This window comes from Panthera onca, chromosome A1 (assembly GCF_046562875.1).
Source record: "Panthera onca isolate mPanOnc1 chromosome A1, mPanOnc1 haplotype 2, whole genome shotgun sequence".
NCBI lineage: Eukaryota > Metazoa > Chordata > Mammalia > Carnivora > Felidae > Panthera > Panthera onca.
This window is the reverse complement of record NC_138339.1, coordinates 125,637,827-125,650,806: the sequence shown is the minus strand read 5'-3', so window position 1 is coordinate 125,650,806 and position 12,980 is coordinate 125,637,827. Positions and strand designations below refer to the sequence as shown.

At 45.1% G+C, this 12,980-nt stretch overlaps 1 protein-coding gene across 1 annotated transcript in view; it reads right to left on the bottom strand.

The window, feature by feature from the left end:
* The window catches only part of SPOCK1 (SPARC (osteonectin), cwcv and kazal like domains proteoglycan 1), a 517,390-nt gene that overhangs the window by 272,401 nt on the left and 232,009 nt on the right, over positions 1 to 12,980 (bottom strand). The window contains exon 3 of the mRNA XM_060636075.3: positions 6,980 to 7,025. Coding sequence (XP_060492058.2) covers positions 6,980 to 7,025 — 46 coding nt within the window. The remainder of the gene's footprint in view (positions 1 to 6,979; positions 7,026 to 12,980) is intronic.

The following is a 12,980-nucleotide window of genomic DNA, read 5'->3' as shown; positions in this document are numbered from 1 at the left end:
GGCAAAGGTAGGCAGGGATGAAAGCTCTAACTTATAACTTGATGTAACTTCAAAGCAGACTGGCTGAGTCAAAAGCTGGGGCACACCAATGTGGATTAATAGTCTTCTGTTGCTTCCCTGGAAGAAATGACTTGGAACATTTAAAAATCAATACTTCAAAAATTTTAAAAACACTATTTGTTTTTTTACATTTTTTTTAATGTTTATTTATTTTTGAGACAGAGACATAGCGCCAGTGGGGGAGGGGCAGAGAGAGAAGGAGACACAGAATCTGAAGCAGGCTCCAGGCTCTGAGCTATCAGCACAGAGCCCCATGCGGGGCTCAAACTCATGAACCGTGAGATCATGACCTGAGCCGAAGTCGGATGCTTAATTGACTGAGCCACCCAGGCACCCCCAAAAACACTATTTCATTGCCATAATCAAGCAGCAGAAGAAGAGACAACGAAAGGACAGAGGCCAACGGGAAGGTCTGGGGTGAGGAATGGGCTAACACGAGGTAGGAGAAACTGCCGCTCAGGGGAAAGCAGAATGGTGACATCATGTGGAAAGGGAAAGGTAACAAGCAGACCAGACACAAGGGTACCAGGGGAAAATTATTAAGCTGCTTCCCACAGACCAGGCCAGCTGCCTGTGAAAACCAGCAGAGCTCAAGCCATCAGACAAGGTGAACAGATCCTTCAAAGCTGAGAAACATTCAAGGACATATGAATGCAAATCAGCAGGTCTTTTTGGGGTGAGGTTAACTTCTACAACAGGAGGAACACTGTGGGGACTTCAGATTTTTTTAAGCCTAGCATGTAAAATTCCAGATTAATCTGGAGGGGAAAAAAAAATCCCCTTCTGAAGAACCATTCTATAAATAAGCAATCTTGCCTCCCCTGGAGCATCCTTTAAAACTTGGACAAAACGTGGATGCTGCAATCATCCCCAGGATTCCGCTTGCAGAAACACAGTTGGAACATGGGAAGGACGCGCTCCTTTTGAGTTTTAGAATTTCTGCTTCAAAACAGTTCAAGGCTTTGGTCGGAATTTGAGCTTGTCGGGATCTTGGTATAATAGATCGGAAGTCAAAGGGCAAGAGTTTTCTTCTTTTCTTCAATTCAAGTGAACAGCGTGAGTGAAAAGGGCCCCTGACTTTGTGAGCTTTATTTTTATCTGGAGATCAATTTCTACAAGTTCATATTCTGCTCTGAAGATCACCAGCATCATTTGAGATTTAGTCACAGCCAGGCTGCTCGGGAAGAATGATTAGTATTCACTCCAGAAGAAAAACATTATCTTTAAAACCAACAGCTATTCACTCCATCTAAAACATTCATTTATTCCACATTAAAGGAACTCGCTGGTTTCAAAAAGTTCCATGATAAATCTCCCTTCAGCCATTTGTCCTAAAAAGGCTTGGCTCATCAAGGAGAACTTCATACCCAAATAAATCAGCGGGTTCTGTCCTGTGTGGGCCATGGCTACAGGAAAGAACCTAAATTAATGAATGCTCCCTCATTTTAGGACCTCTTCAAATAATCAGAATTCTATGCTAAAGTAAGGTATTGCTTATATACATAAATTACTTTTCCAAATCCCCCAGTGCAACAACAACAACAACAAAAACCCCTTTATTCAGCAAAAACACTGTGATTAAAGCTTCAAATTTCTTTTTCAAAAAAGACCGGTCAAGAAGCTTTGAAACAACTTTTTAGAATTCACTTTGCTTCTTGTTCATCCTCTCTCTATTCGATAAAAGCAACACCTTTTATTCTTTTAACATAGCACTGTGGTTCAATAAATTATCTCTCTCTTTCTCCTCCAGGCCCTTTGGATAACCTTCCTGAGCCATCTCACTATAAGGCGAAAGAGAATCCTTGAGACAGCACCTTTATTATCACACTGAACGTGACTGTTATTAGCAAAGGTTACAGTGCAGGGATCCTGACCCACACACCATAGGCCCAGACCCGGTGAGGCCACGTTATAGCAGAAAATGTCACCCACATGGTGTCTAGTCACCTAGGGGGCTCAGTCAGTTAGCTGTCTGACTCTTGATTTGGGCTCAGGTCATGATCTCAGGGTTGGTGGGTTCAAGCTCTGTGCTGACGGCATGTGGAGCCTGCTTGGGATTCTTTCTTTCTCTCTCTCTCTCTGCCCCTCACCCACTCACACTCTCTCTCAAAATAAATTAAGAAACTTTAAATTAATTAATTGTGATAGACCTGGGTCACTTACATTAACACTTGCCATCTTATGGATTTCCCAGTTTCCCAGACTAGCACCCCTCACCCAAACCACCCACACCGACACCTGCTTTTGCTCCCAGCCCCCACTTCCCAGCACTAAAACACTCTCTCTGCTTATTTAAGACCTTAGGTGGATGGCTTATGACTGATAACTGGGAGTGTCCCAGAGACGCCTTTCTCACTGTGGTCCCTGTTATCCAACACAGCAGGTATAAACATGGAGTATCTGATAACCATTTAAGGATGGATGGGAGTCAAGAAGGAAGGAACACATTAAGAGCCTGAACCTTTTTGGCCCCAATAACAAGGATCTGGGGTGCACGACTGCAGTGACCCACCCACCTAGTATAAAGCAGGCTGGCTCCAGTTTAGACCTGTGAGCTTCAGAGCCTCCCAACCCTGAAGGCCCCCAGAAGGGAACACAAGGAAGGAAGAAGTAAAACCTGAGTGGAGAAGGAAGGAAGCAACACAGAGAGACAGGTAAATAGGAAGAAGAGGGAATGAAAAAGATCAATTACTTGCTAAGGCAGCACAGATTGAGCACTTATTGTATGCCAGATATTAACTCATTTAATCCTGCCAATGCTTTCCCTGGTGCCCATGCCAGACTGGAAGGCTTAGAGGCAGAGAAGTTAAGCACCTTGCCCAGAATTGCTCGGTGAGGAACTGGCAAAGTCAAATTCCAAACCTGGAGAATCTGACTGCAAACCTCAAGTCCCCACACCTCATTTACCAAAGTGTATCCCACAGAATGCAGCACTTTCTCTGGGCAACAGATAGGTGTGGAGTGAGAAAATGAAAATAAAAGCATGTGGTTAAAGGCAAATTGAGGGGGCACCTGGGTGGCTCAGTCGGTTGTGTCTGATTCTGGATGTGGGTTCAGGTCACGATCTCACCATTGGGGAGATCAAGTCTGTGCTTCGGGCTCTGCTACAGAACCTGCTTGGGAGGGCAGAGTGGCTGCCCAAAACTCTAGAATCACTCCAGCAACCTACAGCCTCAGCTGACCTCCTGGAGACATCCACCCCAGGGCCTCCACTCGCCCTGCTCATCTGAGACAGGAAACGTCTGCATGTGCCCACTGGCCCTCTCCACCTGGACAGCCTGCTCAACTCTCCCTGCAGGGTGTCTGGCTTTGGGAACTTCACAAAGGCACTGTCTCACCTGGTCCCTTCAGTTCTGAACTCCTGTCTGTCCCTTCTGTGAGGACACGTGGCATCAAATCATTATGATACCAAAAAAGAAAAAAAAAAAAAAGGACCTAATACTTTACCCACATCTCACCAAGAATGCTTCTTAGAAAAGCCTGAGGTTGATGGCTATTATACTCCACTGACAGAATCATTAATGATTCGTTTTAAGACAACAAGTTAAAGACATTCTCAGCCTCATGGAAGGAGACCGCCAAGTGAGGCACTTTTCTTCCAACCGCCTTAGAGTCGATTACATGAGAAGGGCTTGCTCTATGAAGCCCTTTTGTTCAAAGTTCGGTAAATATCCTGAGGCAGAGAGCATAATTACAGCCAAGTAACCACTTTCTGAATACCGTGAGTGTCTGAGCTATTCACACCAATACCTAAGAGAAGCAAGAGCTACGTGGGCTTTTCAGAGATCAAGCTACAGAGTTGATGCCAAGTCTGACCGCCTACGACAACGGCCAAATTCCAGAGCTCCCAGGCAATGAAAGGCGCAATGGACGAGTCACCCAAGAGTCCTGGAGGAGGGACATCATTTAGCAGGTATGCCTTGTGTCCCTAATCACAGCTGTTGAGTCATCAAGCTAAAGTCCTCCACAGGACTGCCCTCATCACGTCACTCCACTGCTCAAAACCTTTCTATGGCTCCCGACTGCCAAGAAAACAAAGTTCAAACTTCACAGATTGGTATGAAGCGTCCTTCAAAACCTGCCTCAAACCCCCCTTTCTGGCTACCCTCCACCGGAATCCCTCATGACCCACCCTCCTTCCCTTCTTTTCCCCTACATTTGAAGCCCACCTCGTCCTCACCTCCATCAGGAAGCCCTATCCACCCCAATGCCAGGGCAGAGGTGTCATGTGAAACCCTGCCGTGTTTTCCAACAAGTTCCATTTCTACAAACTCCAAGTTGTCCCCAACCCCAAAACCACATGAACCATGTCTGATTCCTTTTCAGCTTAGGAGGGGAAAGGACTTCTCTCCTCAGCTGACAACTTTTCACTAGAGTTCGGCAATTCTCCTATTATCTGGAAGATGAAATGCTCTACATCGTCCGTGCCTGGGATTTATATTTCAGCAAGTGGTGTCAGCACTGATATAGTAACCTCCCATTTTTATTGAGCAGCTCACAATGTAACTGATGACATCTGCTGGGGCTGGTATTTGAGGTGAAGGCTAGCCTCAGTTCTGCCAGCTCTCCCCACGGCTCGGTATGTAAATAGCCCACAGCGGCAACACCTGAGCTACAAAGTGGGGCTTCTTGGCTGAGGTCCTCAATTATACCCCATAAAGTCATCAGGTTTTATCTGAGGAGGATTTATCTCAGCAGATCCAGTTTTCATGCCTACAGAACTAGAAAAAGAGGGAGCAGGGCTGGGAATCTGCTCGATACGCTTGCCTTCATTCCCAGGAGAGAAAAATCCCTCTTCAGGCTTTTTGGTTAAGCAGATGTAAATACCATGCTCTTTTTGATGCTCAAAGTTTCTGTGTGAACACCCAAATCAAGGGAAACTATCGTGTATATCCCCAAGCGGCAAATGATACCCACCTTCCAAGTATTATCTTTCCCAATGTCTACTAGTAAAAATGAAAAAGGCTTCTCCTGGTGAAGTTTTAGTATTTGTTTCCAAGTCTTGGGGAAGAGTAAATCTGGCAGTTATTTAGAGAATGTCTGATCCTTACAGGACAAGAACCTATTTCTGGTTCTGGGCTGGAAACAATTAGTTCACTGGCACCGGCAGCTGAGATACGTCCCTCAGCAAAATCGTGGTAGGAATGTTTGTAGAAAGGCTCGTTTGTCAGACACAGACAGAGAACATGCGGCTCTGTTTCTGAGGGTTCTTCTGAAATGAAGGTATATCCTTTTGAAAGACATGTTTAGAAATTCTGACCCTTTCCAGTGGAGAATTTCTAAATTACAAATGCCTCTGCATGCTTTAATGTGGCTTATTGTGATGTCTCAGTCACTGCTAAAGTTGCAAAGGAGTAAGGCTCTTGGAGGCTGCTAAGATATGGATAAGCTCAGACTGATCTTCAAAGGAAAGCCTTTCTTGGCACCTGCTCCCAAGACACATGCAACACAGTAAGTTCCCCACCTACAGATTCAACACTGGCCCTGCACATACATGCTTTACAGCCCTTAACACATCCCACTGGAACTGGTGACTGACTTCTGCCCATGCTCTACTCTGAGCTCCTCCAGGGCTGGCACTACAGCTTTTTTTTATGTTTATTTATTTTGAGAGAGAGAGAGAGACCATAAGAAGAGGAGGGGCAGAGAGAGAGAGAGGGAGAGAAAGAATCCCAAGCACTGACAATGCAGAGCCCCATGTGAGGTTCCATCTCGCTAACCACGAGATCATGACCTGAGCTCAAATCAAGAGCTGGGCACTTAATCGACTGAGCCATCCAGGCACCCCTACGATTGTTCTGTTCTCCCAGAACCTGGCTGGTGCCCGTGAAAACAGTGCAAGTTCAATGTTTGAAAACGAATGAATGCATGTACGAATGAATAAAATGTTCTACTTGAAGGCATGAGCTGAAATGCATATGTAGAAATTTTAATACCAATTTTGTTTAAATAATAAAAAACAGGGTCCAGGGTGAGAGCAACCCATTAAAGTCACAAAGGAGGGAGCAGAAGGGGTTACCTTCTACCATGTTACACGTCAAAGCCTTGCTTGATTTCTTGTTGTCAGGTTGGCCATCATGATCACATCAAATACTGAAGCCGCAGAAGTGAAGTTCATCGTCAGAAGTGTGAACCTTTGATACGTGGTAGGTAAACTTTTCCCCCCAGGTTTCAGTATCAATTGCATATACATACTTCAGGTACAACCTAGCACCATTTTCATCAGCAGAGTCTGTGCCAACAGCAGCCACACATGGGACAGTCGAAACAGGGACATGATTCACGGGCAGGTCCTCGCTGTATCTTAAATAACTCAGAGGAGGACAGTGGTGATGATTTACAAGGGCCATCAGGAGACTGGCTTCATGCTTGCTGGTTATCAGTGGAAAGAGCTCTCTGAGGACCATGCTTACACCCAAGTGGTCATTGAGCAGACTCAGAAAGAAGCTTCCATTTAGAAACCACGATGAACTGATTTAACAAATGAACTATCCGTGCCCTTGAAAGCCTCCTGGGATTAACCTGTTTCTACCAAGGAAGTTTCAATGTTCATGACTCATGTCAATTGCACAGCATTTCCAGGCAGTCTCTTCCACGAATGAAATCACTGGATTCAACCCAACAACTCACCAGGTCATTATAATAAGCATTTTACTCTTTTGTTATTGTTGTGTTAAAAAAAAATCCAATGACTGTAGTTGTCAATTCAATACATTTTTAACAATCTGTCTTAGACAATCTCAGACAAATAACCAAACTGATAAAATACCTTCCATCACCATAGTCATTTTAGGCTCCCAAGTCAGTAAAATAAGACAGCTCACTGGCCTTTTTATGAATACTAACTCAGCACGCAAGGAAGGAAAAATGAGGCCACATTTCCCACGGAATATACAACAAGAAACATTGCATCCTTTACCTTGGTCAAAAGGCTTGTTGGGATTCCAGTTTCTGAAATAATCATCCTATATAAGGAAAAAAAAAAATAGAAAACAAAGGTCAGATTTCAGAAAACTTCTCACATAACTACACAAAAACCTGCCTTTCTCCCTATCTCCCGAAACACAAAGGAAAGCATGAATGGCTTAGAAATCGTTCCCCAAACAGACATTTATGTGAAATCAAAAATATCAATTTACTTTTCAAATTCTTGTCTTTCAAACTACATGCATTAAACACTGGGAAGAGTAAGAAACATTTCAGCCTCGTATGGAAACAACGCTGCTCTTCTCGGTTTGACAGATAAACGGAGACACCTTCCAAAAGCAAGGTGGATTTGCTATCAATTATGCTGCAGGTGATGCCCTGCTGCCCTCACTTATGATTAGGCCTCTGTGTTTGTAACAGCTGATAATTTCAACTGTCAACATTCCCTTCATGCAGAGACACATAACTTGCAGTGCAGTTACAGTTTTCCAACACTGGCAAAAGTTAAAAGCAGAGGACCGTTCAAATGTGAGCATTAACCAGAGGCATACATTTAGCTTCGTACCATTTGTTCTGGATGTGTGACAGCAAAATAATAAAGACAGGCCAATCCACTCAATGCTGCTTATATCAATTTATGCTGAGGAGAGACACTTTGTTCCTTGGAAATTCACTGGGGTCCAGGCCACTCACTTATTTATAGTTACATGAACCTCTTCTCCCCTTTTGAGAACCTCTCCTTCTTAACTGCTGCCTGCTCTCTTTATCCTCCCCTCCCCCACCTGCACTGTCCCCCAGCATACCCACTCTGTCCCGGCAACCGGTTTGCAAGGTGAAGAGGCTTCACACGTGTTTATCACCCCCACATCATTTTAGGGCTTGCACACCTTTTCAGGTCATTTCCTCCTCGACCTAATCTACCCAACATTATTTGCTGTCTGTGTTTTTGGCAGGTACTGTGCATGCTGCAGAGTTATAGAGAGCTGCCTACAAAGAGGCCTCAATTTCTCTTCCAGAGAAGCTAATTTACATCAAAGTGCACAATTAGTTTAAATTATTGTCCACACTGTCTCCGGCTGCAGTTTGTCTCCGACAAGATCTCCTGTGAATTTTATCAGCCTCTGTGTCGTTCAATTACCTGGCTTTATTAGATCCTTGTTGAGTTCACCTAAGCCCTTAAATAGATTTTAGGAAACTGGATTTAGAGTAAAATCACAACATATTGCTTCTTGGGCAGTGATTCCATTTTCCAGAACATGAATAAACATGAACAGGTTCCTCTGGAAGCTAGGGATTCAGCATTAAATTGTTTTTAACTCCAAGGAATTGGGCCACTTTGCTCTGGCTTTAATGTTAGGGCATGACTGACCTTCTCACCCATTTGGTTAAGAAGTCCCTAAGGGCCACACCATGAAATATCAATGAGAAAGCTTAAAACAAGCCCTCTGCTATGTCTCTCCCCACCTATGATTTTAAATACAATCCTAATCTTTTGAACTATGTGGTTTGAAACTCAGCAGCCCGGGTTAAATGAGTCCAAGTTAAGGACTGGATGGGGGTGGGGGGGCTTAGCCTCCGATTTCTTAGCTGGATGGTCGTCAATGTGCTCTCAGCTCTATACACAAGCATGTCACCGACACATTCTGCTGGTCACGAGGACAGAAGAATGAATCGGAAGAACCTATCTTCACTGCTGGAGAAAAAAATAACATCCATCCTTCCAACCGTGGTTCATCAGCGCCCTCTTCACATATAGAGCCCAGCTTCCTATCCCTATCCTCATGCAATATGATCTACTTGAACATGCTGTTCTAAGACATGGAAGTCCTTGGAAGTTTAGGATGTGTGTCCGACAGGGAAGGACTGAAGCCGAAGACAAGTTCCTTTACTTTAATTTCACTTGCCACATTCCCTTTGATGTCAAAAAAAGGTATGAGTAAGTCTCAAGAGCTGAATATTCCCTAATGATTTCAACCTCCTTTGTAACCGGGATGGCATGTGAATGAAGCATGCTTCTGGACCTTGTCATTTTTCCAGGTTAACTACAATGGCCACTTTTACATATTTCTCAGGGGGGAAAAAATCACCATTTTAAATACAAAGCCTTTCAGTCATAAAAGCAGGTATGTGCATTCAAATAGTTTCAACTGATCGCAAAGGTAAAAAATACTGCCTAATTGCTGCTAAGATGTGAAAGTGCACCTTGAGTGAACACTCGTTATGCAAAGGCAGTCCTTCAGGGAGCCCCTGGCCCAGCAAGGCCAAGCACGGAAGGAAAGTGATTCCCTGCACCTGACTGCTTTTGCTCTGCTTTAGGAATGTAGATTGCCTAGGCAAAAACCAATGAGCCAGGAGCAGATAAACCCACGAGTGTAACTGTTTGGCTAGAGCTAAGAGAAACCCCTATCAGAGGCCAAGGTCATGAACACGTGGCAAACAGGGAAGAACCAAGAGCCCAGCTGGGGGGTGGTCAGGGAGCACCGGGGTGGGGCATGGAGGCAGCAAAGTGGAGGATGAGATGCTGGGCGGACAGAGCACCCCGCCACACGGAATGTGCCAGGTCTTACTGGCCCGCACACAAGGCAAGTCCAAGCAGGCAGGGGCGGTATCCATCAATCCGCCCCACGTCTGCGAGGATTTCCAGTGAGGCAGCATCTAAACTCAAGTGGGAAAAGCCACAGATAAAAGACGGCCCCTTCTAGAGCTGCACCTCCTGAGAACGTGCTCATCCCTGAATCCCACTTATCAGAAGGACAACTGTCTGTGGCACTGAACCAACACTATCAGCACGAGGGCTGGTCATTTCTCCCGGGCTCAAGACTGGAGACGGGGGGTGGGGAAGAGAAACCACCCCAGCTTGTCTTTTATTTTCTATCTAAATTAATACAGCTATATCCTCTTTACACTGTCCTAAAATAGACCCATGACTTCCGGTGCCGTGGGCAGTTCTGCCAGTTTTCTCAGAGTTACAATTCCCACCCTGGGAACCATGCCTGTCCCCACAAAACCCCAATGCCGCAGTGAATTAAAGAGTGTTCCCGCTGCACGGACCCCAGAGTCCCTTCCAGATATCAGCCCAGGGCAGGACTTTAAGAGCCCCTGCCTGTCATCTTCCTTCCAGCCCAAGAAGGTTGTGACCTGGTCAAATTCAGACTGTGGGGGAAAGGCACACGGGATGTGTCAGATCAAACTTGCCAGGAGAGGCGAGCATGTCTGAGTTGGCCTCTTAACTGGTCATTTTATCATCTAATGAGGAGGCTTTTCAAAATGACTTGCAAGGACCCCAGCAACAGTTAATTTTTAAAACATAAACCTAGATAGAAAGATGCATATCTAAATATAGTCACTTACTAAATTCAGCAACGCCTATTAGTGTATTATGCAGGCTAAGGAATGAAGGCCGGCAGTGTTACCACATGTGTATATTTTATGGGCTCTACTACACAGCGTAAATTCAGGCCCCTGCTAGACAGGGCAGAGAACAGGCTTCCTCTAAATTCTAACCATATGAGGGAAGGCTGATTCCATTTTATTGTAGCATTGCTTAAGTGAAACTTACCCAACGTTTTAGGTTCTGTTAACATCTAGAAGAACCTATCAATTTAAACAGAGTCTCAAACTTGAGCACGTTCACACTTTCATCCAAAATCATGAAACGTCTCAAGGCAGGAGGATAAAGTTGCAGGAAGCCAGAATCAAAAGTTAGCATAACAATCACAGTAACAAAGTGACACATCATGGGGCACCTGGGTGGCTCAGTAGGTTATGCATCGGGCTCTTGATTTCAGCTGGCTTCCTGGTCTCGCAGTTTCTGAGTTTGAGCCCCGCGTCGGGCTCTGCACTGACAGTGCTGAGCCTGCTTGGGTTTCTCACTCCCTCTCTCTGCCCCTCCCCCACTCTCACCCTCGCCCTCAAAATGAATAAAGTTAAAAAAAAAAAAAAGAGGGGCGCCTGGGTGGCTCAGTCAGGTTAAGCGTCCGACTTCAGCTCAGGGCATGATCTCATGGTCTGTGAGTTCAAGCTCTGCGCTGGGCTCCATGCTGACAGCTCAGAGGCTGGAGCCTGCTTCAGATTCTGTGTCTCCCTCTCTCTCTCTGCCCCTCACCCATTCATGCTCTCTCGCATGCTGTCTCTCTCTCTCCAAAAAATGAATAAACATTAAAAAAATTTTAATGAATAAAAATAAAAAGAAAGGACACATCATTACCTGTGTAGGATGAGAAAGAAGGCAGTGGTGCTCTTGTTAAAGAAAGAATCAAAGACTGGCAAAGATTACAGTCCCACTTATTTTAATCCTCTGCAGCTGATCAATGCAGGGGGCAAAGACACCCATTTCTCCATTTATCTCAGTAAATATCCTCCTAACACAGAAAAGGATCCTGTAAAATTACTGGCACTCAGGGGCTGGTGCAAAGGAATTTAACTCTGGGTTTTCAACTACTTTAGAGATACTCTGTTTTGATAAACATGAACGGGAAAGGAAGTCTATTTAAAGTGTATACGTATACAACACATATTGTATATTATTATACAATTATTATACAATTATTCTGCTCTGTAACTCATCTTCCCACAAAATTGTTAAGCCTCCCTAGCACGAAATGATGCAAAAAATGTTCCTGCTATAATTTGAGTGATTCAAGTCTGTTCATCATGGATAATGGTAACAAATTGGAAAAGCTATGGTTCCATCCCATTCTGAATGGGAACCTGAATTTCTCTTTCACTGTCCCAGAGCCCCAAGATGGCGGGTGCAATTTAGCTCAAATATTCCCCAAGGATTTCCCTTTCCAGGAGTGCTCATTTCAGCTCCACACAATGTCGACCCAGACTCTGAGGCAGAGATGAGGTGGCAGGACAAAATGGAAACCACTTATGAAACCCAACTTGCCTTAGTTTCACTTACAAACGTGGTGATGTCATTTATTATCTACCTTACAGCTCCAGGTAGTACAGATCCAAGACACTTAACTCATGTGGAACACATCACTTCCCCCTCATACATATTTTAGCCCAGTTGTTTGCACTCTGCAGTTTCATCTAAAGATTACCTGAGATAATACAAATCATCAGCCTTGCAAATAAATGGGAGCCTCCCCAGTCTCAACCAGGAGTGAGCAACAGGGATCCAAACAGAAGGAAGGAAGGTGAAGGGAGGGCAGATAGCCTCTGTGGCGTCATCTGTGGACCCGCGGTGGGTAAATGCAAAGGGGAGAAGAAGCACTCCCCTGCAAGGTCAGGCAGACCAAAGTGGGGTTTGCAGATCCCGGATGGGGTAGATCCCCATTTACTGAACCCAAAAGCTTGACAAAGAGATTAAGGGACTGTAAGCAAACCGCTCACCCAAAGATTCAGTGCACCCTAGTTCTGTTAATTTTCACACCACTTGACTGGGAACGTTAGGGGGAAGGGCTGGTCGGCAGGTGGAAAGAATGTCTCTAAAACGTACCAGAAGTCACTGGAAAGGTGAGATTCCCAGATGACATCATATAGTGCCTCGGCTGTATAACTAGACATTTGACCGCAATTTTAACTGGCACGCAATGGCAATTTCTACTACCCCATCTACTGGGCGGTACAAAACATTCCATTTATTTACTGGGAAAGGAGCTGGCTTCCCATACCAGCCACCTTATCTCTGTCCAGTTCTCTCTCTGGGCAAGCGACAGAGAACTCCAGCAGGCCTGTCCCGCCCATTCCTGGCAAACAGCCCCACCAGGGAGGAATCCTTCTGAATGAAGTGGCTCAGCTAAGTGGCCCAGCTTGTTTCAGTGACCTGAGGCCCCACCGAGCTTCCCTCCACAGACCCCCACTCATGAGAACCGTGTATGCCAGCAAGTGGGAGCTGTGTGCATGAATGCATTTCCATGTGAACGTATCACTGCCACATACCTGAGCCTAGCCTACCTCGGGGCAGGGAACAAAGATCAGACTCACCTGCATATTCCCCCAAGGCATCACTCAAAAGCACACAATGAATCCTACCTAAATCG